The 26,572-nt window shown below is 38.6% G+C and overlaps 1 protein-coding gene across 1 annotated transcript; it reads left to right on the forward strand.

Moving 5' to 3' along the window:
- Window positions 1–297: 297 nt before the first annotated feature.
- cspg4ba (chondroitin sulfate proteoglycan 4ba) lies at window positions 298–26,127 on the forward strand. Its single transcript, XM_008418091.2, has 10 exons — window positions 298–572; window positions 4,642–4,805; window positions 6,249–9,824; window positions 10,168–10,641; window positions 11,392–11,568; window positions 16,145–16,343; window positions 16,767–16,898; window positions 19,290–19,462; window positions 20,231–20,414; window positions 21,560–26,127. Exons 1-10 carry the CDS (start codon window positions 446–448, stop codon window positions 23,614–23,616), a joined length of 7,263 nt encoding a protein of 2,420 aa, XP_008416313.1. The 5' UTR covers window positions 298–445; the 3' UTR covers window positions 23,617–26,127.
- The last annotated feature ends 445 nt before the right edge of the window (window positions 26,128–26,572 follow it).

A 26,572-nucleotide genomic window follows, 5' to 3' on the forward strand; every position in this document is an offset into this window, starting at 1 on the left:
TTGATGGTATTGTCGTTTTTTTTTTTTTTTACATTTCTTGGAAATAGTCTGTTTTATGCACAAAAAACATTTTGTACATTTTTGAACAACTATTTAATTGCACATTCCTTTCAAACGGAGCTATTTTAATGATAACTGTGCACTCTCATTCTTATTTTTCAGCTTTTATGGGTATATTTTTGATTTAAGTCTGAATGTGCAAGCTTCTATTTACCTTTAATCTGCTGCTGTTACTTCTGAATTTCTATTCTATACTATTCCGCTTTTATTTTGAAATTTCACGCCTATGGTTCGCGCACGAGGCGGAGTTCTGAGAGGGTCCGCTTCTGCAGAGCTGCGAAAGGGACATACACTCCATTCCGCTCTGTTTAAGTGTTTTGTTGATCATCTGGACGGAACCGAAGCACGAAGGAGAGAACAACATTCGGTAAAAATGTGAATACAAATGTCTTTGAAAGCAACTGTGTCCAAAGAGACAGTAAACATGGACTCTAGTGGGAACAACACCAAGAAGAAGTTGTGGTTCTGCGGTCTCCTTTGGTGGTCGCTCCTGCTCGAGCTGTCGTCTGGAGGTAACAATATTCCTACTTTTAGACTTTTCTGTCAATGAAAACAATGACTAAATTAGACACTTGGTGTCACATTTAGAGTCAATGTGTAAAAATGTATGTTTGTGCTAAAAAGTTTTACGTGTTTTTTTTTAATTATTATTTTAATTGTCAATGCGTTACATGAAAATGCCTGTTAAAACTAACTTAAGCATGAAAATAACCAAACATCCTCCAAAACAAAAGTGATAATGACTTTTTTAAAGCACAACATAAATAAGCTTGTCTCCAACAGCAGGTTTATCATTACAAAAGATGATTAAACGATTTTTGTTGCTATTGTTTATTGTTTGTTTTTTGTCGTCACTGCAAAGGTTCACTGGACTTAAATTGTTGACCTCAGTGTTACCAAACAGGATTAAGTGAAATATGTATGGAGACATGTTGGTGGGGGGTAAGGCTGCAGTCATTAGTCCCTTTCCAGCATCAGCACAAACTCCACTCTCTTTCTTAATTTGGATGTTATGAGGGCTAATAAATGCAGTTTTCCTCTCCTGTAAAAACACATTTGGTGATTTTTGCATGCATGGATACCCAATGTGCAGAAATAGACTTTCAAATGTAAACGGAGTCAAAGGATTTCCTAGTTTTTGCACTGAGACATCTAAGGGAGAGAGATGTCTTTGTTTCACAATTGAGCATTATTAAATCTATGTAGGCATCCCTTAGCTATTCTCCTTTATTTGAGCCTGACATGTGTCATCTAAATTCAGCTTTCATCCAGGCACTGCCCTCGGGGGATCATCACAAATTATTTCACTTTGTCATTCATTGAAAATGGCCACAATGGAGGCATTTCCCTTCATGTCATTGTCTTTCTGATTCTGTTTTGCCTTTGCACCATGTACCAAGCCTTTGGTCAAAAGATCTGCATCTCGGGGTTTTGACAGTGCATCGGCTTCAGATACAATTCAGTCATGTTGCATCTCCGGTCTGCTGAATAAACTGAATGCACAGGCAGTGACAAGCACTGGTCTACCCCTCAAATTAACTACAGGCCTGTGTTCTGTAAAAAGGTCACAGGCTTTGTTGTTAAGGTAGATGTTTGAGAAGTGTTTCAAAAAATGTCACTGCTGCAAAGAAACTTGCCCCTGTTGACATGTAGATTACAGGATGGTGCTCCAAACAACCTCCTGTTTGTTCTTGTAAGGGACACATTAAGGTTGGTGGGTTTTTGTCTGATCTGCTGTGTACTCTTTCATTTACATACCTGCCAAAAATAGACATGTTGCAACACTTCTGTCATGTGAAAAAGTCTAAATTATGGGAAAGAATATGGAGGAAAGAGCTTCTGTCATCACCAAATATTTTTGTCTATGCAAATGCAGTTTTAATGGCGACTCCAGAAGACACAATTAAGCATGCATTTCTGCCTCTGTGAATTTAGAGCAAGACATTTTGTCACCTTCTTCTTGACTAGTTTAGTCTTTATTTTGTACATAAAGCCACTTTTATGAAGGAAAATTAAGTACAAATAAAAAAGGACAGGCACCCACAGCGGTGGTTACGCTTTACTCATTTATTTATGTTTTTTTTAATGCCTGCAAGCCTGATATTTGCACATACTTCCAGCCACATTAACCCATCTAGATGATATTATACCTAAAAAAACAAAACAAAGCAAACATTGTGCTCTTAAGTTATTGTCCTGATCCAAAGATCAGTGATATGGGATACTGCCTTGCAGCAAGAAGATGTGGTATGAAGTGAGTGAAGCAGCTGGTCAGCTGAGGTCTTTCTCTGTGTAGTGGTGTATGAGGCTTTTCTCCAACTGTCTTTCTCTCACCGTCAAGTTCAGTGTTTTTTAGTTGATTTTGTTTATACTAAATTGTTCATTGTGCATGTTTGTTTAACCTTTAGCACATTACCTGCTTCTCTTTTAGTGCACACATTTTAATGCTCACTTACATTCTAAATGTTTCTAACCACACCAATAAATATGAAACCCTCTAAGTATTTCTGAAGTATTTTTGAATAAATCAATATTATCTTGAATATTCTGGTTAGTGCAAAATATATCCTTCCGAACTATCTATGAAGAGTAATACGGCATGTTTATTTATTGTTAACTTGATTTTTGTAGATAGACTTAACCAAAAGTATACAGCAATGTATACCAGGTTAATTTATTAGTAGCTTTTAAGTACTTAATTTGCAGAATATTGGACCCTATAATAATTTTTCTCTTTTTAGATCAGCAGTAAACATAGCATTTTCTACATGTCCACACATGTAGAAAATGCATGAGACAATGCAAATGTTGTAGAGACGTTCCTGCAGACTTGGAAAGAGAGTGAGATGTAATAGAGATAACAGGAAGGATAAGTATAACAGTAAGGGTGGTCTGCTTCATCCTTTATCAGATTTCAACATCTGAAATTTCAACATGATAAACGAATCAATCAGTTTATTTATACCAATATTTGGAATTGAATTTGGAAAAGTTGGCTATGTTTTGGAAATATCAGAGAAAAGTAAGGATCTGTATCCTCGGGGGCAGTGTTTCCCAACCCTGGTCCTCAAGGCACTCTCATGGGTGATTAACAGGCTTTTGCTGAACTGCAATCATCTCAATCAGTTAGAGCACAGAAGCATCTAAAACATGCAGGGTGGTTCGTGTCCTTGAAGACCAGGGTTTGGAAACACTGCCCTAGGGAATAGATCCTGGAAAACAATGCAAGCTATGCTAATATGCTCACGCTGATTTAAAATGTCTGCTTTGTTATGTTGAAAAATAGTAAAATATATTTGATGTTTGTGAAAAAGCTTCATTCCATTTGCTTGTAATCTCAGTTTGTACAACAAATTGAAGATTCTGTAATGTAGCTGGCTTAAATGTCAGTTGCTTTGACTTACAGATGTTGAGATTTTTATAGATCAGATTATTTATGTTTATTTTTTTATCTTTCCTTCCATGTTGTGTTGGGTCCTGTAATTGACATACCTTCATTTAATCCTTTCCATTACAGACTCAGCTGTGCTATGAGATTGAGCTTAGAAACATTGCATGTACCCACACTAAGTTTGTCCAGCCCAGTGATTCTCTCTAACCCATTATAGACTCCCCCCCCCTGGCTTGTAAACTGCAAATGAATGAAAATGTGAAACGGGCGCTTTTCTCCACAGAGGCAGAGATGTATGTTGACCTTTCAATATGTGTGGTGCTCCGCAGCTTGTTAAAAACTGGTGGTGCCTGGGCATGGAGGCACATGAGAATGCTTCAGAGCACGTTTGTGCAGATTACAGAGCGAGGAAAATGGCAGGGAAGTGAGGTAGAAGAAACAGCTGGGTCCGTCTGCCACGCCATTTCTAGAACAAGAGGCCGCAGACAATGTGGGGACGTCAGAGCCTTTTATGTTCCAGTTGATGGTTTCTGTCAGTGCAACGCAGGCCTGAACATGTCTGACTCTTTCCAAGTCACTTCCACTTCCAGTGTGTCCCTTTGTTTCCCGCTATTATGGCATTAAAGTCAAATACTTTAAATATAGCATACATATGTCGTCCTTACAGCACCAGAGAGCTCATGAACAACTTTCTACTGAAGCTACAAATAAAACTGCAGTTCAGTCTCGAACTGTGTTTATGACAAAGGTGCTTATTAGTTTAAAGGTAAATCCTCAAACCAGTATTTTAATGCATGTTAATCATAATGGTTTTGCTCAAACATTAAGCCCAACTGGCCCACCTTGAAGGAAAAATTTAGAAAACCCCCCTATAAAAACTGTTTTTAAATCAGGAACGCTGTAATATCTGAACAGCCTATGTTGTAACTCTCAGTGAATGTGTCTGATTTGTATTTACAGTCTCTGCTTTACTTATCAAGTACTTACTAACAATTATAATTAGCCTGGTTTTATATCTAAAGTAGGACTAGGCTTCCTCTCAGTTTGTTGTTGTCACTCTGACTCTGCCTTTTATATATATATATATATATATATATATATATATATATTTCTTGCAATTTGATCTCACTTTTCCTATGATTGTGTATTTATTTACTTTAAAAAAAATCTACCAAATGTGTTTCTTGCAGCTTCCTTTTATGGGGATGGCTTCATACAGCTTAAGGCAACAGAATCGTCCGACCATAACATTCTCCGTGTTCGCTTCCGGACCTCCAGCACCAACAGCCTGATGTTTCTCGCTGCTGGCCAGGCCAACTACTTCCTGCTAGAGCTCCATGCTGGTCGCCTGCAGGTCGGTACAACTGTGGCTGCAATACATCAACATATGTGTGCCTTTACATTCTGAAAATGCATTTCTTTGGGTTTTGCTACAATCAGCCCCCCCAAACATTGGCTACTATAAGCTGTAAGTCTCTTATTTTTCTCTTGTAGAAAAATAAAATTATTTTGCTTTTTGCTCCATCATCACAGTGTCTGCACCACTTTATTTGATCCTTAGCATCTTTATCACTGATATCTGTTTAAAGTGTAATAAGGAAAGAAAGTCCATCTATTTGACTGCATAGCCCTTGAAACATAATCTGTATATGCAAGTAATTGTGATTGTGATATTACTTGATTACATCAACTTGTCCAGAAGCTGCAGGTGGAATTTAGCATTTTTTGCTAGAAACTGGTGCCATGCATCTCATCTTAATAAAATGTTCTACATTTTCTCTGTAAATAAACGATATAAACAGTATTGCACATATTGCAATTGCAGTCACAGTTGTGACTTGATGTAGTTAGACTTACTTTAGTAAACAAAAGAAACTCTGGGATTTACCTGACAGTTTTGTGCATTTGACTAAAATATCCTTAAGACTAAGCTCATATTAGTTACATTTTAACTGTTGTGAAAGAATCACACTGACAAATGTGTTGAATTTTTGCACTTCACTGAGCACAAAGGGTGAGCTATACTTCATGGGCTGTACAGTGGTAGTGTTGACCATTTTTCAAGCTTGGGGTCTCACTGTGTGAGTCAGACATGAGTTGCTCCCTGGAAGCTCATACATGTTTAGCTCCCCAGCAAGCCTTGACAAGCATGTCATCTAAATGCAGCATTATTCTGAGACAGTGTTGTGATGCTCGGCGGTCGTAGCCCAGGGCAAATGGATAATGGTGCTCTTCCTGTTCTCAAACCCAGACAGAGTTCACTGTTTTGACAACAGGTGACATCATAAGCAGTCTGAATCCTACATTTCTTATCCCAGGTGTCACTGTATCTACAGCTTATCTTTCTGCAAACTCTTGCAATGTATGCTATTATTCTTTATATAAGAGTGAGTGTTTTGATATGATAAAATTTAAGAATATAGATGTCATCTTGCATTTGGTAAAGTAATTCCATTTCATCAAATACTGAAGCATAATCTGTTGCATATAGGGCTGCAGTGCCTTTATATCACTGAAATTCTAATTACAATCTTCAATGTATGGGATTAGATTTACTCCACTGTAATTGGAAGAAAAATATGCAATAATATTTAACTTTGTGTTTTTAAAACACATCTTTCTTTGCTGCTATTACCGTTGTAACCCATTTCAGACTGAAATCTTTTGTCTGTTTTTCTCAGTTGAAGCTCAGGCTGATTAGCCAAAGAGCATCTGTGTACATCAACTTTCAATCCTTGCTCCATGTTTTCAGTAGTAGATTAATCATATTATTTAAAATTGTCTTTGTTTCTTTTAGGTGAGATTGGATCTTGGATCAGGGGAGCAGGTTTTAGAGTCAGAGAGAGGGGTCCAGCTCAACGATTTGGCCTGGCACTCAGTGGAGGTCCACCATGTGCAGCTAAATGTCACACTGACTGTCGACAAAAACTCTCATACAAGTGTAAAGATGCCTGGCTCTCATCATCATCTCCACATTAAAGATGGTCTTTTTGTTGGAGGCTCAGGAGGTTTGGACAAAATCTACCTTCCCAGAAACTTAATCGGCTTCCGAGGCTGCTTGGATGAGCTAGTGTTCAATCAGCATGACTTGGTGTCATCACTGAGGCCGTACACTGGATACAAAAACATTTATGAAGTCTCTTTAGGCTGCAGCCCCCAGTTCTTTGCTACTGAGGAAGATCCTATTAGTTTTTTCAGTTCCAGAGCCTATATCTCCCTTCCAACTTGGAATCATCATCATCATCAGGCTGCATTTGAGTGTGTTGTGCACACCTCAGCCAATGAGGGTGTAATCCTCTACAGTTCAGCCAGGGATGGAGGCTTTGTGGCTCTGGAGATACAGGAAGGTTTTCCAGTTGCTGTTGTAGGGAAGAATGGAGTCAAAACTGAACTACGTTCTCAAACATCCATCAATGACAGAAAATGGCATTCTCTCAAGTTGCATTTTAGTTCCAGAAACCTTGAGCTAACCGTGGACAAGGAAATGGTGAAGAGTAGCCTTAGTTCTCACTCAAAGAGGCTTCATCTTAAAGGTTTTCTTTATGTTGGAGGTATTGATGATGGTACCAGATTAGAGGTGAGAAAGGTCGGTCTTGCCTCTGTATCAGGAAGGCGTGCCAGAGGAGGTTCCTTCAAAGGATGTTTAAGGAACATTGAAATAAACAGAGTTAAGATGGGTCTCTCTAATGCAGTAGTCACCAAAGATATTTCAGTAGGTTGTGAACCAGAAAAACCGTCAGAGGAATCAACTCATGTCAGTCCTACAAGTACACCAAGATCAGTTTTGTATTTTGTAACTCCAACATCGTCTCTTCAGATGTCCACCCTTGCAGTTGGTTTGGACAAAAGGTACGGCTCAGATTTTGTGCATTTCAAAAATCTTGTTGTCCAGGAAGGTGGTCGAGCCTCTCTTGACGCCAAACATATCAAGGTATTCCTGGACTTCAAGGCACTTGGCATTCGACAATCTCAAATTATGTTTAGAATTGAAGAGCAGCCAGTTAGAGGTCAGATAAGACTTGATGTTGATGATGACCAAGAGGAGAACACCTTTGGCATGTTGGATCTTTGGCATGGAAGAGTGATGTATGTCCATGGAGGCTCCGAGGAGCCAGATGACTTCATCATGTTCTCAATATATTGTAGTAGCAGAAAACTGGTTCCAGATTATCTGAAAAGCAACAAATTATACCGCTACAACATAACTGTGACACCAACTAATGATGCACCTGAATTAAGCCTCCCTGAAGGAAATCTCTTTGTCTTATTAGAAAGATCTAAGAAACATCTCACCACAGAGGTTTTGAAAGTAACAGACATAGACAGCAATTACACAGACCTTGTTTTCTCAGTACTAGGAAATCTGAATGCTGATGCAGGCTATTTGGAAATAGAGGGCAACCCAGGCAAGGCAGAGACTTCATTTTCATATGTTGACCTAGATGAAATGAGGGTATATTATGTCCACACGGGTGTGAGAAACTCAAGGATAGCTCTGAGAGTTAGCGATGGAGACAAGGTCAGCAACACTGTGGTTTTAAGGATCATGGCCATAGCGCTTGAGTATAAGATTGCCAACAACACTGGTCTTGAGCTCACTCAAGGAGAAACTGCTATTATTAGTTCAAAGCAGTTGGCCATGCAAACAAATGCAATGAAACAAACTGTAGACATTCGCTATGATATCATTGAACCACCACAGTTTGGAGAACTCCAGAGACTTCACTCAAGTGGTGAATGGAGGCACACGGAGTCATTCTCGCAAAGACTTCTTGAGAAAGAGCGCCTTAGGTACGTTAGCACCTTTCAAGACATCCAGACCTCAAATATCAGTGATTACTTTAAATGCAAGGTTAATGTGGCTGCAAGAGCAAACACTGAAATACTTTTCCCAATTGCTGTTAAGTGGGTGAGGTATCATTTGACAAGGAATGTCATGATAAATATGGATAAAGTTAGAAAAGTGACTCTAAGCTCGGAGTGCCTTGTGGCGAGAGCTGATGGTGTCACCCTCCCAGATGAGGACCTTTATTTTCGGGTCCTCACTACACCAAAAAAAGGAAGACTCCTGCTTGACTCCACAGTCTTGATGAAGAACTCAACCTTTAGCCAAAAGGATATATCAGATGAAAGAGTCCATTATGAGCTGGTCGACAGACCTCACGAGGACACAACGGACAGATTCAAATTTCAGCTGATCTCCAAACATGCTCAGTCTGAAAATTATGATTTTCAGTTTTCAATCAAAGCCGATATAAACACTGTGTTCATGAAAAATGAAGGCCTCTCGATTCAGGAGGGAGAGAGTAAACTCATCACCAAAGATGAGCTCTTTGCAGAGACTTTAAGCACAAGGGACATGTTCTACACCGTCATAAGCAGTCCTAAACATGGAAGGCTGGCACGCATTAGTCAGTCAAATTCCAATGCCAGCTATGATAAGATCTTGACCTTCAGTAATCAGGATATAATGCAGGAGCGATTAATGTACATCCACGACGATAGTGAAACTACACAAGATGATTTTGCTTTTATAGCCTCTACCAACCAAGGATTCAAATCTTCCATTTTGGATAACGAAATTGGCTCCAAAAAAGGAACATTCAACATCACGGTTCAGCTAGTGAATGATCAAAAACCGATTCGAATCATTGATAAAGTTTTCCATGTTGTAAGAAATGGACAGAAAATACTCACTACAGAGGATTTGCTTTATCACGATAATGACTCTGACTTTGATGACGACCAGCTGATCTACACCCGACGTGGAATCCCAATTGGAGACCTCGTGCTGGTCAATGACACAACTCATCGGCTGTTTCAGTTTGCACAGAAGGATTTGGAGGAGAAGCGGGTGTTGTTCATTCACAGAGGTGCTAGTATCGGCAGGTTTGTTCTCTTTGTGTCAGATGGAAAAAATTTTGTGTCAGGTCTTTTAGATGTTAGTGCTCATGACCCTTTCCTGAAGGCTGACAACAACACAGGTCTGTTGGTTCAGAAAGGACAGTCGGCAACGTTTACCAACAACAATTTCAGCGTTGTATCAAATATGGATATCCGGGATGACCGGGAGGTCATTATCAAGTTGGAGGAGCCTCCCAGATATGGCAGTATTTATCGTGATAAGACAAAGGTTGAGTCATTCACTCAGTCTGACCTAAGGGACGGGTTAATCTCCTACAGCCACGATGACAGCAAACACCTGGCAGACCATTTCAACTTGACTGTGAAAGCTAAAGTTCTGCAAATTACAGAGAGAGTTAATGTGAAGGTTTATCTTGAAAGTCATCAGAGGCCACCCATCATACAGCATCAGGAGACTTTACTGGTGGAAGAGGGAAAACCAGTGAAAATTGATGAGACTAAACTGGAGGTAAGTGGTACGATAATACACTTTTCTGTCAGAGATTGGATTTGTCATAACTTTTAATAAATGTTAGGGGTTTCATGGATTTAAAAGAAATGAGAAACATGTTAGTGTTAATAAATTTGTCAATGTTTGTAGATTCATCCATTACTTTGTCTTTGGCCTATTCTTGTCACCCTACCTAAAAATATGGGTTTTTAATAGCAGCGTAGGAATAAACATTGAGCCCAAAAGGTTTTTGCACTGAAATTACTTGATGTATCCTTATAAGGATTTCAAAGAGAAGTAAATCTTAGTTGGCAATGTGACATTTTAAATCTAACCAGGGAATGTTTTTGGATTGGGACAGGTCACACACGAGGACAACCTGCCATCTGAGATTGTGTTTGCAGTCAAAGTAGCTCCATCTCATGGCTTTCTCCGGCGCTTTTTCGAAGCTGATGAGCGCTATATCGGAACCAAGCAGTCGCCTGTCAAGACGTTTACCCAGGATGACATTAACAAAGGGAACATCCAGTATGTTCAGGTGGAGCCAAACATAGTAAACGACACCTTTGTCCTGGATGCCACCAATGGAATCACTGACGTCAGCAACATCAGGATAACTGTTGACATCATCCCACTGCTCATTCCTCTGCACGTCACCAATTTCACCATTAATGAGGGCGCTTCAAAAGCACTGACGGAGGATGTACTGAGAGTCACCAATAGACACTTTTCTGGATTGAACTTCTTTTATAATTTGACAAAACCCCCTCTCCACGGTCACATTGAGCACTCTCGACATCCTGGTGTGCCTATAACCACTTTCACCAGGAGACAGGTGAGAAAGGTTACAATGGCGAAAAAAATGTTTTATACCTCTTGAACATTTTAACATTTTATGTCTCTGCAATAACAGGTTTTAATGCATTTCGGAAATAACTTTGATTCTACATTTAAAGTTTCATTTTTAAAATCTTTTTAAGGATCTTTTTGCTAACACTTCACAATTATGCACTACTTTGTGCTGTTCATTCACATAAAATCCCATTGAAATGCATTGAAGTTTGTGGGTGCGAAGAGAGAAAATGTGAAACGGTTAAGGAGTATCAGTCATTTTTTGCAAGGCTGGCAGAAATATTTTCTAAAACTGGATAAGATTTTTTTCTGTCTTTGCTATATCACTTAAACATCCTGCTATTTCTTCAAAGTAATTAGACTTCTAGTTATTATTGCAGTAATTACTTTCTTAGCTTAAACTGTGGAGTTCTTATCTTAAATGCTTGCATATTTTCAGACTTGGAAACAAAGCAGTCTTACAGAATTAAATTACTTCAGTGAAGAAAGCTGTTGCCCTGGCTTGATCTGGCTTATTTGACATGACCTCCTGCTCTAGCTGGAATTTATTCACCTTAATCATTTAAACTAAAGATTATGTGCAAAATAAGTTTCTGAAATGCCTTTTGTTTTCTTTTCCTTTTTTAAAGTGTCAACTCTTCCCTATATTTTGACATATTTTCGTTTTTATATTTTGTTTTAAATGACCAGTACTTTCCATTTTCCTAGATGATTTCTTTGACTTTGTCCACAGGTGGAACATGAATTTATTTACTATGTCCATGACAGCAGCGAAACCATAGTGGATAATTTTACAGTGGAAGCCAACGACACAGGCTTGAGGAAGCACAGTGCCGCCCAGACGGTTTACATCGAGCTTACAGCTGTTAATGATGAGTCTCCTGTCATTACCACCAACAGGGTCCTCAGGGTGAGTCTGTAGCTCTATATTTAAACTCTGCACACTTTTTTTCTGCCAGTCGATCTGGCACCACTGTCAAAAGATTTTCATGGGGTCGTTTACTGTAGTTGCCATGTTTGGGGTGTGGAAGAGCAGGGAGGCGTACTATGTTTGCTATCTGGGATCCCACGGCTCTGCTAACACAGAGCTGATAATGACATGCATAAAGAGGAGGCCAAATCTTGTGGGGAAGTAATAAAAGCTGTTTTACATTAAAATAGTTTATTTAACGTTAGTGGGCTGGACAATACCTCTTTATGCTGCATGATAATCCAAATACAAATCCATCAGATTTCATAGGCAGAGCTGGATGGGATCCATCTCAAAAAATAATTAGTATTATTAGTATTGTGTCTTTTGGGACCAGTTTTGTCCCAGTTGCAACAAATTCCTTTGAGGTAATTCAGAATAGAGCCACCCCTGAAATTTCTAATATGAAATATTATATGAAAGCCAGTTTTTATGTAGTTAGGAAACTCTTACAAGGGCACAGTAGTAGTTTTATTTTAGATTTTTTGTTTATTTTATTTCATAGTGATTGAGACCTGATTTTTACATGACAATTTAACACTAATAGATATTGTGTTAATGCTAATGAAGGTCAGTTTTCAACATATCATGTTTACATTAGTAGGTGGTGAAAGTCAAACTTTTTAGACAGAAATAATATATCAGTGGCCACAAGGTGGCGGTCTGCCACTGTCTGACAATAAACTGTGCAACAGGACTATGTACTATACATGCATAATATATATCTTCTTGATGCTGTATATAGCTGTTCACAATTGAGGCTCAGTTTTAGTTGAAAGGGCTTTGCCTTGGAATAAAAAAAGAATGATAAGATCAACCTGTAATTTGATAAAGTTACGGTATTCTCTTTACTGCTGGTACAGATGTGAAGATAAAGATAATTAAAACCGTCTCTCAACAACAACGCATCAAAGCTGTAAAGGTTTAGCAGTTTAGACTTGCTCAATTGCAACAAAAATGAATCCAAAAGTCAAGTATAGTCACGTCCTTTGTGCTTATTATGCTCTCCTCTGAAGATGTAGCCTGATGAACATCAAACATCCTGCTGTAATTAAGAAGCAATCTTGACTCCAGGAGGCTTTTCATACAAACCGATCTCATGTGTCGTTTTTCTTTTAATCTTGTGAGTCATCCTGGTGCTGTTTATCAGTCCTGCTGTGACTTCCTGCTAAAGGTGGGATTACCGGAGGTGTACTTGCTCCCCTCCAGAGCAACACTCACTCATATGTGAGAAAAGCTTTCTCATGTGGGGGGCTGTTCTGCTGTAGGGCTGGTGCGACAAGTGTGATGGGTAGTTGTGCATGTCCTCACTGAAGAAGTCCCTTAGGCTTCTATTCTGATAATCTGCATATAAAACCAAGTTTAAGAGCACTTTACTGTTGGTAATATCTGACAGTTTGTGTGTTTAGAATGTAGTTTATCCCAAAATAAACTACATTCTAAACTACAACATGAAAAGTAAGTACAGGCTATGGCAATAACAGTTTTTTTTTATCAAATAAATCAACCAGCAAAAATAGCTTGGTCCTCACCACATGTTAATCTGGGGTAAAGTAAAAAAGCGTAACATGCAAATATCAGAAAATAACTCCACTTATTTATCTAATACTATAATGCAACAGTTTAAGATTATCTGAAAAACTGTTTAGTATTCAATGCCAAAAAAAACAAAAAAAACAAGACCTATATGTCAAACTTCAGAGAATTCATGATTCAGCATGTTAAATACAGTCAATAACAGTACACACTAAAAATTTTATGTTTGACCTTAATGCACAGTGTCACTTTTGGTAATATAGACGAAAATGGTACATTAGGACAAACACACCATATCAAGCATGGTGGTGGAGGGATGATGATTTGGGCTCTTTTGCAGTCACAACACACCTGAGTGTTTTCTTGACCAAAACTTTCTCGATAGACATAAGTATATTGGAGTCAGTATTATGCAATTTAAAATTGAACTGGAAAGCATGGCACTCGGTGAGACTGTTTGGGATTCCCAGAGATTAAATGATTTCTCAAACATCTATGAAAGGCAACACTCTAGGTATGTTTTTGATGAGGGAATAACATTATAACATGATGTAAAGGTCATAAAAGTCATAATATTGCCCCTTTAAAAGACAGAAATCTAAGGAAAATCAATCACAACCACTTGTTTTTGATTCCTTCTGACTGTGTCTTCCTGTCTGCTGTATCAATTGTTTGGGGCATTTTGTATTTATCACCAATCACACTTCGTCTGTTGTTGAAGTTTCTCACTTTACCCACCTGTCAGAAATCAGGCGATGCCTTGTCACATCCACAAGCTTCCAGTAAACTTGCTGTTTGCTAGGTGTGAACAATGTGACAACTGACAGATCAGACTCTTAATTTACAATGTCACACTTTTACACCCTGAACTTTTTCAAATTTTGTCATGCAAGAAATGGAAACTTCTAGCGTTGTGGCACTTGAGTACTTTAAAAGTGTTGAGTACCACATTTTCATTGTCTTGTCTCTGGATGTGCTGCTTTTCCACGATCAAGACAACAACGTAGTGTGAAACTCCTTCCTCCGTTCAAAAACAACCAATGAAGTTTTGCAACGCTTTTATTTTACTGCTGCAATCTGCACCCTTACGTGCTTCAGATGAGAGAAATGAGAAGATAAGATGGAGAAACATTTTCCAGTTCCAGGATATGGATGTTTCTCTGACTGTGGAACACACAGAAAGAACCCTATCCTCCCTTTTTCACTTGTTGCCTCCATTCACTGTGTCTGCACCTAGTTCTAAGTTGGTTATTTTTTACCTGGATGTATACACTCTTCAGAGTTATCTGGTTTGTCTGTATAACTTATTACCTGCTTGTCAGATTTAGCGGACAAGCAGCATGTTGGTTTGCAAAATGCCACAGGAGCTCCTTTATTGACTAGCTTGCTAATGAAATTAGCTGCTACAGACAGTGTGGTTTTCTTTTTTTTTTTTTTTTTTTTGCTGTTTATATTTTTTTTCTGATTGCTTAAAAGTAAATTGTGTTAACAGTCTAATGAATGATTTAATTTTTTTTCAGATTTTTCTTAATTTCAGGATTCTGGCACCATTACGACAATTCTTACATATTTTAACCATTGCAGTTTCTTCGTTTCATAGTTTAAATGATGCCTATGCCATTTTCCTTTAATAATATAAGCTGATACCCTGGCTCCTGTGAAAATGGCATAATGACTGAGTTGCAGGGATTTTTTTTCAGGCCTACATGCTGTTTATATCACCCTGTTGCATTAATTTAGGAAATGACAACCTGTCCAAGCAACAGTAGCTCCTCTGGCTCGAGGTCTACAGGCTTATTCTTCACTGTCAAGGACCTGCATGCTTCAGTAGTTTTGTGCTCTGTGTGTCAGTTACTTCCTCTGTTACTTTGTGGTAGCCCAAGGCTCTTTGGTGTGCATGGAAGCAGGAATTTACCTCAGCTTGTCAGCACTCTGAAGTGCTCTGAAAAGTGTTTACAGTCTGTACAGCTATTTTTAGTCTGGGGTGTCCTTGATTTAGGCAGGGTTCAAGTGTTTTTATCATTTTTTCCTTTTATTTTTTGCCTTAGGCCAGTATTGCTCTAATATCTGTATTGTCTAAGTTAGAAATTATTTGTATAGTAATTAAACTGCAGTACATGCTGTACTTGCAAATGTATTCTTGTCCTTTTTATGTTTTATTTTACCTTGATGCCAAATGTCAATGGACCTGTTGGGATTTCATGCAACTGAACAACAGAAAGCAGTGTCTAATGATGAACTGGAAGTGAAAGGATACTGAAGGAGGAGCAGAGATTCACTTTATGGAAGAGTAGTAAGAAGTAAGACATGGTTGTAAAAAGACAGATCCAACAAGGCACAGCAAACATGATCTAGTCAGATAAAACCAAATTTTGACTTTTTCTCCAAAATGTCAAATGCTGTGTGTGATCACACCATCCCCAAGCTGAAAGCACTTTGAACTGCCTTGTTGCTGAAATGTGCTATAAGCATTAAACTGACTTGAAAGATAGTGCTGGCAGCATTATGCTGGGTGCTTTTTTTTTAAGCAGGGAAAGAAAAGTAGGTCAGAGTTGATCGGAAGATGGATGGAGTTAAACACAGAATATGACTTAAAATGAGTGTTTATAGGCTCTCTTCATAAAAAAAGCCATTTTTAAGAAAAAATTGTAAATTATTTAAGTCTCTATTATTTAAGACTAAAGCTGCAGGAGACATGTCCAGATTGGGTTAGGGTTAGGGTTAGAGACATGTCCATATTTCCTATATGCCAGTACTTTTACCCGACTGCTGGAGATAGGCGCTGCCACACTAAACCCTACGAGATTATTTATAGATGGATGGGTGGATTTCCAATCAGCTCATTTTATTTCAGCTTTATCCCCTCTTAAGAACCAAATATAGTTGTAAATAATAGTAGTTAAATCATGTAGGGCATAATGAGTCACATGAAATGAAACTTTCCAAGTAATATGGCACTTGTTGTTTGTAATCTCTCCAGGTGTGGGTGTCGTCGATCACAGAAATCAGACCGGAGGATCTTAGAGTCGAGGATCTTGATACACCAGCAGATGAGCTACAATTCATGGTCACCCCACCCAGCAATGGACACCTGGCCCTTAAAAGCAGCCCCATGAAGGCAGTGTTGAACTTCACACAGGCCCACATAGACCAGGGACAGCTGCTGTTTGTCCACAAAGGTAAAGTGATTTAAAAGACAGAGAATGACTTCTTTAATAGCTTAGTTTTGTTTTGTCTCCCATCTGCACAGTATTTCTCACTGTGAAGTTGTTAGTCCAAAAACTGATTTCTGAGTTGTTTATTCTGTTCCTTTTACCTCCACTAGAGGGTGCTCTTGGAAGGTCTGATTTGGTTTTCACTCATATCAGGGGCAGCTGATCTAAATCATCATCAGTTTTTGTCATGATGTTTATTGTGATTCCTGTTTTGATATAACTTCTTACGTTTTGTTTTCTTGTAAATGCAGAGAAAGTTGAAACCTTACCTAAACATCACACTCATGGAATCATGTTTTAAAGGTTTTGTTTGGGGGATTTAAACAGATATTCTTGTTTTTTCTTGACAGTTTCTGACTTTAATTGATGTTTTGATGTCTTTTCTAGGAGCCATGTCTGGGGGATTTAACTTCCAAGTCAATGACGGTGTGAATTTTACTCCCAGGCAGATCTTCAGCATCACCGCCAAAGCTTTAGTTGTGAATTTGGAGAAAAACCGCCCACTCAAGGTGTTTCCTGGTAAGCATAGCCACTGACTACAGCAAAATCAGCAAATTGCCTTTTCTGCTCCTCCTGTACAGTGACCTCACTGATAATAAAAAAGTAAGTGTTTTCATAACGTGAGTGAGCAGCTATTACATTGCCTGCAGTGATTTAAAGCATAATTTAATTAACAACGCTCTCATCATTAAAGCACTCCCAGAAATACTTTATTGATGCTATGATTACTTGGATTAAAAAGACAGGTGTTGCAAAATTAATCATTATGGCACGACAGAAATAACTGTTTTAGGCTTATGCAGTTATACAGATGGTATTGTCAGCAGAAATATTCTAAACTCAAAACTTGTTTAATTTCCCAGTTATAAAACAATACCATCAAATTAAGTTTATAATCCAAATTAATCAACAATTTTAAAAGGACACCCAGCAGTTTGCAGTGAGCTGACCTTCCAAACAGTGAAGTTTGTTTAACTTTAAAACAGTCCCTCATACGAAAGAAATCATGTGGTGAGAGTAGAAAGGAACAATTTCCTCTCAACAGGAAGAAACCTCAAACATAACCAGGCTCAATATGAGTCGTATAATCATATTTAGATTCACTTACATACTGTCCAAATTCATTAAAATGTGCACTCTGCCTCAACAAGAAAGGTAAAATAAATTATTTTTGTCATTTACAATTGAAACATATGTGTTGGTCTGACACGTTTGGTCTCTAGTTAGCTTTACCTTTTAAACTATGACACTGTCGTGTGTTCAGCCCGCCTGCTGCTGTGCTTTTCAGATTTCTTTTGGTTTAATAATTCAGCGCCTTTCCAAGAGCAGGGTCATTAAATCATTAAATGGGTGTAGTCTGTATTTGCAAACGCTTTTCATAGTTTTCCATAGGTTTCCACTACTTCTCTTTGTGAATTAGAAAGAACTGATATTGTTCTGTGGGTGTAGCAAACAGCCAGCTGGCACGCTTTACTGAGCCTCTCAGCCACAGGGTGAGTGGGTACTTAAAAAACTGTGCCACTGTCTGTTCCAGGCAGCCATGTTGGTGCTTTGTGCCAACCAGGACAGACGGGGGAAGCTAGGATGGCAGCTTTGGCTGACAATTAGGGGTTTTTTTTGTTTTTTTTAAAGGAGAGAGTGGCGACGTAAAGCCCTTTCACATTGCGGTGGGAAAATGAATGTTTTTCCCCCTTTTTCTCACAAACATCTAGACTGTCTGGGGGATTTTTGTCAAACTTGAGAGAGGAAACACTGCTTTCTAATCAACTGCATGTGTCTCTTTAAATTAGTTCACTAAAAAGGTCATGCAAAATACATGTTTAATATGAGTAAGATAAAAATTGTGGAATGTAGTCAGGACAAGTTGGTTATTCTAGCTATATTATCCGGAATCTACCGTACATGTTTATTATTATTAAGAGCATATAACGCAAAATTATTTTCCTGCAGCGCGAGTATAAAAGAGGGATTTTTACTTTAGTATGAAACCGTTTCTCTCCCTCTTCCTCCAAGGTAGACGTTTCCCTTGGGTGATGAAAATGGTGGGAGCGCAGCTTACAAGTGAGGAATGAATTTCCTCTATATTTCCCTGCCTTCCATTATTTATCAGCAGCCATTTTTCAAAGCCCTCAAAATATTCAGAGTTGCCACAGGAATCTGCACTGCAAAAAAAAAAAAATCTTACTAGATAATTTTGTCTAGTTTCTAGTGTAAATATCTTTGTACATTTGACATAAAGACAAAACTAACTTATATGTAACATATTCAGCAAGATATAGGAGCTTGCTTTAAGTCAATAATTCCTTCATATTTATCAAAAGAGGTAGTGCTTCCACTGGCAGACTATTTTAATTTTAACAAGACATCTATCGTATTTTATAAGTGAAATAATCTACTAATGGAACAAGTACCTTTTCATCAATATTAAAAAGTTATTGATTTAAAACAATCTCCTATATCTTACTGAAAAGTTACGTGTAAGTTAGTTTTGTCTTATTCCAGGTGTATGAAGATATTTGCGCCAGTAACTAGACCCAAAATGCTTGGTAAGATGTTGTATTTTTGCAGTGTACACAATTTATTTTGGAATAAAACTTCTTGATTATTCCCAGCTGTTTTTGTTGATGTCTCTATTTTTTTTTCCCCAAGTGGCGTATTTGTGTCTGTGAGGAGCTTTTAATGTGTTGTTAGGGGTTTATGTAACACCCCCACTCTTTCGTTGGACATGGTGTTGTAAAACGTCTCTGGTGTCTGCGTGGCAGCTTTAATTTAGCACATCAAAAGGCGGTCGTCACTCTATCCCAGGCTTTGTTTTTAAGAGTTTAAAATGTTGTGCGGCACAAAGGAAGAATAACACAAGATGTAACTGCCTTGAACGGTTCAACACTACCTTTTACAAATTCTCTCCAGGATCTTCCAGCCCGATCACCAGTGATGATTTACAGGCTGTGACCAATGACATTGGAAGCACCTCTAACCGCACCATTATGTTCAATGTGATTCGCCATCCTAAACTGGGACACCTGGTGAAGAGGCAGCTTGATAACTCTACTGTGGAGATCTCAACTTTTACACAAGATATGGTAAGTGCACACAAGATCACATAAAAACTGTCTTGTTTTAAAACATGTGCGTCACTGAAATAGAAATCAAGGGTGTGTGTGTGTGTGTGTGTGTGTGTGTGTGTGTGTGAGAGAGATTTTTTATTAGGCTTCCTCCATTTATGTGGAAGGCTATGCCAGATTTCCACTGTTCTGCATGAATAATGCATGTCCTCCATCCTTGTTGAAGATACTGACTCTCCATTTTCTGCTGAATGAGCCATCGTAAACTGTTTTGCTTTGATTTATTATGGATTTTGATCTGACATAATTAAAGTCAAGATGATTGTTCTGTATTCACTGCAGAACAAATAATATTTAAATTATTAATTATATCTGATTCATTCATTCTTAGTCTGTGGGAAAATTGCTGAGCAATTCAGTCCCATAGACTCAACTTATACAGGTGCATCTCACCAAACCGGAACATGAAAAATAATGATTTATTTTACTGATTCAAGTTATAAAGTACAAGTTCAGTTTTTCAATTATTTAAGTTTGAAGAAAAGAAAAAAAAACACAAAAATATGTCATAACACTAATTTCATACATCAGCAAGGATACGCCACAAAAAGTCATGGCCAAAGAAGCCGTTAATATCCAAGCATATGGAAAGTTAAGTGGAAGGAAAAAGTCACATGATTGTTATTGGGATAACCTTGTATGTTTGAATCAGTCACATTTTTATTGACTTGAGAGCTTTTCCACTGTGCGGACCACTGCAGTAACTGAAATGTTTCTGTATTGCAGGTGAACAGAAATGAAGTCACCTACATTCAAACACCCATTGAGTCGGTGGGCTGGGAAGCTATGGATTCAATAACCTTTTCTGTATCATCACCGCCTGCCTCTATAGATGGTCAGACTTTCAAAATAGACATTTCCTATGAAAATACAGGACCCGAACACAATACAGTACTCCTCAAAAACACAGGTATGAACTATATTTTCAGTTCATTAGCTACTATATTTGATTACACCTCATTAGGCCTGCATTTTGCTTTACATTCGGTCAATAGTTTCACATACTGATCTTTCACATTTCTTTTGGACTCTATCTCCTTTATTGAAAGTAATCTTCTGTCTTGTCCTCAACCATGATAGCAGGGTTGGTGGTGTATGCCTAAAACAGTGGAGGGTAAAATAAGTATCAGACCTAAAACACTGTCTGTAGCAGATAAACATAACAGTTTTTCCTGTCACAACCACATTACAAACCTAAAAGTGTGTCTACTTGTGTTTTTTGCATATTTACATGATGGGACCAAACCAAAGTTGTGCACAATTATAAAATGGAAGGAGAACGACACATAGTTTTCAAACTTCTTTATAAATAAAAACCAGAAGAAATATGTTGGGTATTTGTATTTGTATTTAGCCTTAAGCCATTTTTTAAAATAAAAAAAACAACCAAATAAATAAAAAAGAAAACAATACATCCTAGCTTAGTTTGCCAAGGTTGGGGTGAAAAAGGAAGCTACCTCTGTTGGGGATTTTAAAATTAGCTCAAGACCTGTAAAGAACCAGACACAAGACCAATGAGGTTTTTATGCCTTCCTTTGCCAAGGGAGAAATCCACAACCTCTAACCCGCTCAGGGACCAAAGTTTGGTGAGCTCTGCTCAACTCTGCTTGGAAATTGGCTTTTATTATGATGACCTTCTTCAGTGGAACAATGCTGAGATAACAAAACAGATGGACCCCTTGAGTAGGAAATTACATTATAGATAAAGAAAGAACCTTAAAGAATAACTGGTCAGAGCCAGTTAGGTAACTGAACACATTTAGATAAAACACTCAAATAAAATGATAAAACAATGATTAATTTTACCCAACAACCTCCTTGCAGATGTAGGGTGTCGTCTGGCAGCAGCATTTTAATAAAGGCGTAAAACATTTATTGAAATCAATGAATGAAAACCAAAACGTTTATCTAAAAGCAGTCATGTTCTGTACAGAAAGCTATGACAAAGCAGCATGTTTGTGAAAGATCACAAAAATTACATTATAGAGAAAAGAAAGAATGGTGTAAAACTGCAAATTCTGCATCCAGATTTACTCTATGTTTATTTTGTGGTAGGTGCTGAGGTATCAGAAGGGGAGAGTGTTGTCATAGATGAATTCAAGCTGGATGCCTCCAACCTGATGTCAAAGCTGTCCACGCCGCAGCGGAGCTCCTATGAGGTCTGGTTTCAGGTGACGGATCTTCCCCAGCATGGCGTTATCGTGGTAGGTGAGAGAAATCTCACCAAAGAGAAACCAAACTTCTCCCAGTTTATCGTCACCAAATACGGCATCATTTACAGCCATGACAACTCTGAGTCGACTCGTGATTCTTTTGTGTTCAGTGCCTGGCTGAACCCAAAAGGCAGGACTGCCCAACAGCCTCAAGATGAGAAGGATGTTGTTGTTGAGCGTTTTAACATCACTGTCAGGCCTGTGAACGATCAACCACCTGTGCTAAAAACTAAAGCTCCAGGTCTAAAAGTGGTACAGGGAGACAAGGTAGCTATCGGGCCTGAGGATCTCAGAGTCGAAGACTTGGATGATCCTCCAGAGGATATTACGTTTTCTGTTATTAGCAAACCAAGCAACGGTTACATAGCTCTGCAAGGAGGTTTGAATGAGTCAGTAGTTGCCTTCACTCAAGCTCAAATCAACAGCAGAAGTTTGTACTTTATCCATGATGGAAGCTCTGCCTCAGGCGTGTTTTACTTCAGCGTCACAGACGGACATCACAAACCAGTATATAAACTTTTTAACATAGATGTGTCAGAGATTACCATCACTCTACTCAATTACACTGGATTGTCACTTCTACAAGGGAAGACAGTAGTACCTCTGACCCAGGACAACCTTGCTGCAGAGACAAATGGCAAAAGCGCCAAAATTCACTACATGATTACAAAATCTCCCACTTTTGGCAAAATTCTGAAAGAAAACCAGGAAGTTACACATTTTACACAAGAGGATCTTCAGACTGGAAGCTTGGCCTATCACATGATCTCGCTGTCCTCCACAGAGGACAGCTTTGAGTTCACCGTCTTCACTTCTGAGGCAAATCTTACCGGTCAAGTCCTTAATGTGACAGTCAGACCTCTAATCAACATTGGCCAAGGATTGAAAATTCCCAATGGGATCACTGTCAGGCTCAACACTAGCTCTTTTAATGCCTCTGAACTGGCTGCTGTAAGTGACAATGACCCTGTCTTTGACATTTTGTCCCATCCAAAGTACGGAAAGGTGCTTCAGACAAGTTCTAAAAGGTCCAGGAAGTTTGCCCCAGCTGCATCCTTCACATTTCAGGAAGTGGTGCAGCAGAAAGTTGCAATGGAGCTGAATGCCAACATGACTGGAGTAGAGGAGCTGAATGATTCCCTTGTTTTTGTGCTGAAAGCCGATAATGTCCAACCTGCTAAAGGGGAATTACACTTTACAGTTGTCCCATATGACCCAGCAGTTTTTCCAACCTCAAAAAGCCCAGTCCCGACCACGTCACCCATTCCTCAGACACCAATCAAGATCTCTAGGAATGGAACTGTCTCCCCAGTCCCGTCTACAGTTCTCCATTCCACCCACCAACCGAGCAAAAATCAGCAAAAATTCAGGGGCCGTAACCGCTGGGGGAACTCAAACGGAACTAGCTTTTTCAGCACAACACTCGGGAAGCCGCCTCGAACGGAGGAGTTTCCCTTTCGGAACACACCGGTCCGTGTGGAGTCCTACCCTCAGAAAACCTCCAACCCACTCCTCATCATCCTGCCACTTCTGGCCCTCCTGCTGCTCATTATCATCTTTGTAGTTGTGGTCGTCTATTTTCGACACCACAGACAAACGAAGCAGAACACCTCTTCACCTCAGGAGAATCCTCCCACTGCTTCACCCTGCAGTGAGTCCCAAAACGACCTAACCCAGAGGAGCACCACAGTTCCCACTGTTACCGTCACTCCTTTAAGTCCCTCCTACCCTTCCAGCCCTGTGCTTAGTAGGTTTTTGCCACCGAACCAGGCTTCACCTTTTGACACAGCTCACTCAAATGTACTCGTCAGTTCTTGGAGTAACAGTTCTCTGGAACCAACTTCCCAAATTGTTCACACCGTTACCCCAACTTTGCAGAAGAATCAGTACTGGGTATGAAGACAGTGATTGATGCAAGATAATGTTGCTACATGTCTATGTAGTGAATGAATGATACAATTGATTACTTGCTGTTGCAGTTACTTGCTATAGATTTTTAGAGCTGTTTTGACCCATTGTGTGCTTTGTTCCATTAAATGGAGAACTGTATCGTACTATCTATCACTTTAACTCTCATGAGCTCCCTTTCTGGAAGGCAGCAGCTGCTGAAAGAGGAAAGAAACAGCTTTTATAAAGTGTTTCTTTTTTTGTTTAACAGGTCCTATATATTTAGAAAGCTGCTAATGTTCATGTCAGAGAAAGTTTTCCCAAAATCATAAGTCACCAGCTATCTTTAGGCAAGATGTCAGTCTCGTCTAAAGATGGGGTTGTGTCTATACATGTTAGTGCCACGTTTTTGCTGTGCAAACACTACTGAAGTGAGCAGCTGGCTTTAGAAGAAAATGAGATGTTCCCATTTTATTGGCGGATGCTAAATCATGACCTCAAAGATTACCCTGTGCCCAGGAATGCTTGTGCATGGATGTTCCAAATTTGGGGGAAATAATCCTGCATGTGCAGCACTTTTGACACTTATTGGCACTTCGGTTTGAGAAGTGCATAAGTAGCATAATCTGATACTATGACATTTAGATCAATACACCATTTTGTTAAAACACATTTTAAAAGTCAGGGGGGGGATCTTGCATCAGGAAAAGCTTGTGTTCAACAATCATCAGTGGCACAATTACTGGTACGCCAACCAGTTCCTTTAAGATGAACGTTGTGATAGCTTTTTTCAGATTTGTTCTTTAATTAGGAACTTCCTATTAATCTTGCTTCCCTGGTGTAAAAATATGACATGACAGAGGTTTATCTCATTTAGAAACTGGCCATTAAGGATGTGAAGGAACCAAGTATATCTTATCACCGCAGACATTGAGGAAGTTAACAAATGAAATCAAAAGCTCACTGAAAGTGGCAACTTAGGAACTGTGTGCTCCGATCAAATCAGATTGAAACCTGACCTTTTCTAAACATCTGGCGTAAAACACAGGATCATATGTGGGAAGCACCTCATTAACATAAAGCATGGTGGAAAACCTGTGATGCTGTGGGCCTCTTTTTTTCCAAGTGCTCTAAAAATCTGCACTGCAACATGAACTGTTTTTTTTTTTTTTAAAAAAAAGGCTGTGTCTCCGAGAATAAAACTGAAAATAGGTCATTTTTGAGTATTTAAGTTGATTGAAATTAACACAGTTCAAATCAACACAGGGAAAGTTCAAACTTAAAGAAAATCTGTGGACTGATGTGAAATGAATCCAGATCCCTCTCAATATGCTCCAACCTTTCTTAAGTTATTTTGTGCACTTGGTGAAAGATGGTTTGTATAAAATAATACCGCCAACATCACAGTTTATTTTGTAAAAAAAATGTTTATTGAAGTGAGACATTTTACCCCCCATTAAATAAATTAAATTAAAAGTTTAACTTTTCTTACTTTCACAGTGCAGGATCAGGCTGTTGCAATAAAAGAAGAGTTTATTTTAAGGCCATTTACCCATTTTTACCAGAGGTGCCGATAAGCGAGGACAACGCTGTACATTGAATGAAGCAGATTTCAGTGTTCCTTCAGTTTAGTCGCTCACTGAAAACCTACATGTACCTCTTCTTTATATCGGGAAGAAATTAGACATTTATGGAATTAAATATTAGAGGGAGATTAGCATAATAACAACCAGATACTGTGAATTACTGAAGCTGGCATAAGATTTATGGTCAAAATATTTCAATCGATTGTTTAGATTTATATAATTTCTATGCATTATACAAGTATATAGAAGTATAGTTTATTTTGTTAGCTCTGGGTTTTTTTTTTAACACAAAGTGTGCGCTACATTTATCAAAGGCAGCATGTAGTCAGTAATCATTGAAGCCTACATAACATAATTGGCAGGTTTTTGCAGGTATTCTATAACTTAAATATGCCCATTAATGTGGTTTTACAGTTTTTACCTCTATTTCAAAAGCATATAGGCACTGACCAAATCCTGCAGATTTAACCTCATAGCACTACACTCCTATTTAAAAATAAATATCAAAGTATGATCCACAACTGGTAAATAATCTTTACATGTGGGGTTTTATATTTCTGTAATAGAAAAGGATGTTTTATTTAAATGAACAAAACTACTGAAACGTCTTGGCGAGAGAAAGCGGAAAGAAGCCTTTGATGACTGAAGGGAGCTCTTGTTTCATCTTATTTTATCCAAGTCGGGATCAATTCTGTCAAGTTCTTTTCTGCGGATGAACTCTGACCGCTGTAAACTAGCGGTTCTGCTGTGATCTGCTCTAAGGCGAGTTGTGAATTTTCGGGGAAAGGAAACCACTGCAAATATATTAGTCGTGAAATAATTTTGTACTGAAAAGAATCACTTGTGTCCCAGTCTAATCTAAGTGTTAAAATTTAATTTGTAACAGAAGTGTTGTATTTATTTATACTGTATTTTTTAATAAACCACTTTAAAAATCTTCTCAGTCTCTGCTTTTTTTTTTCTTTCAAATCTCATTCAATCGTCTACATTCTTTTATCTTGTAGAAGATTTAGCATCCCCTCACTGAATCCCTTTTTCTTCCTCATAGACATTTTGTGGCTCTCACTGTAATTGAAACTGTCCTGCTGCCACGACAACAAAAGACCCATTACAGTAGGGGACCAATTAAAAAACAAAAAAAAAGATTATCATCATTTCTCCCAGTTTCCTGCAATTAGCTCAGCTTTAGTTTTCGCACAACCAAAAGTCACTAAGCCTGCAGCACTTTGTTGTGATCGGCACCGAGACGCGTTTCCACCCCATCAGCAAGACAAAAACAAATTGTTCATCTCCCCGCCAGCAAATACTGGAGACTTCATATGTGTAAACTAAAGCTGACTGAGCAGTGCTGTTGGGGTGTTTTAGTCTTTCACATAAAATTT

The sequence above is a fragment of the Poecilia reticulata genome, linkage group LG9 (genome assembly GCF_000633615.1).
Source record: "Poecilia reticulata strain Guanapo linkage group LG9, Guppy_female_1.0+MT, whole genome shotgun sequence".
Classification (NCBI taxonomy): domain Eukaryota; kingdom Metazoa; phylum Chordata; class Actinopteri; order Cyprinodontiformes; family Poeciliidae; genus Poecilia; species Poecilia reticulata.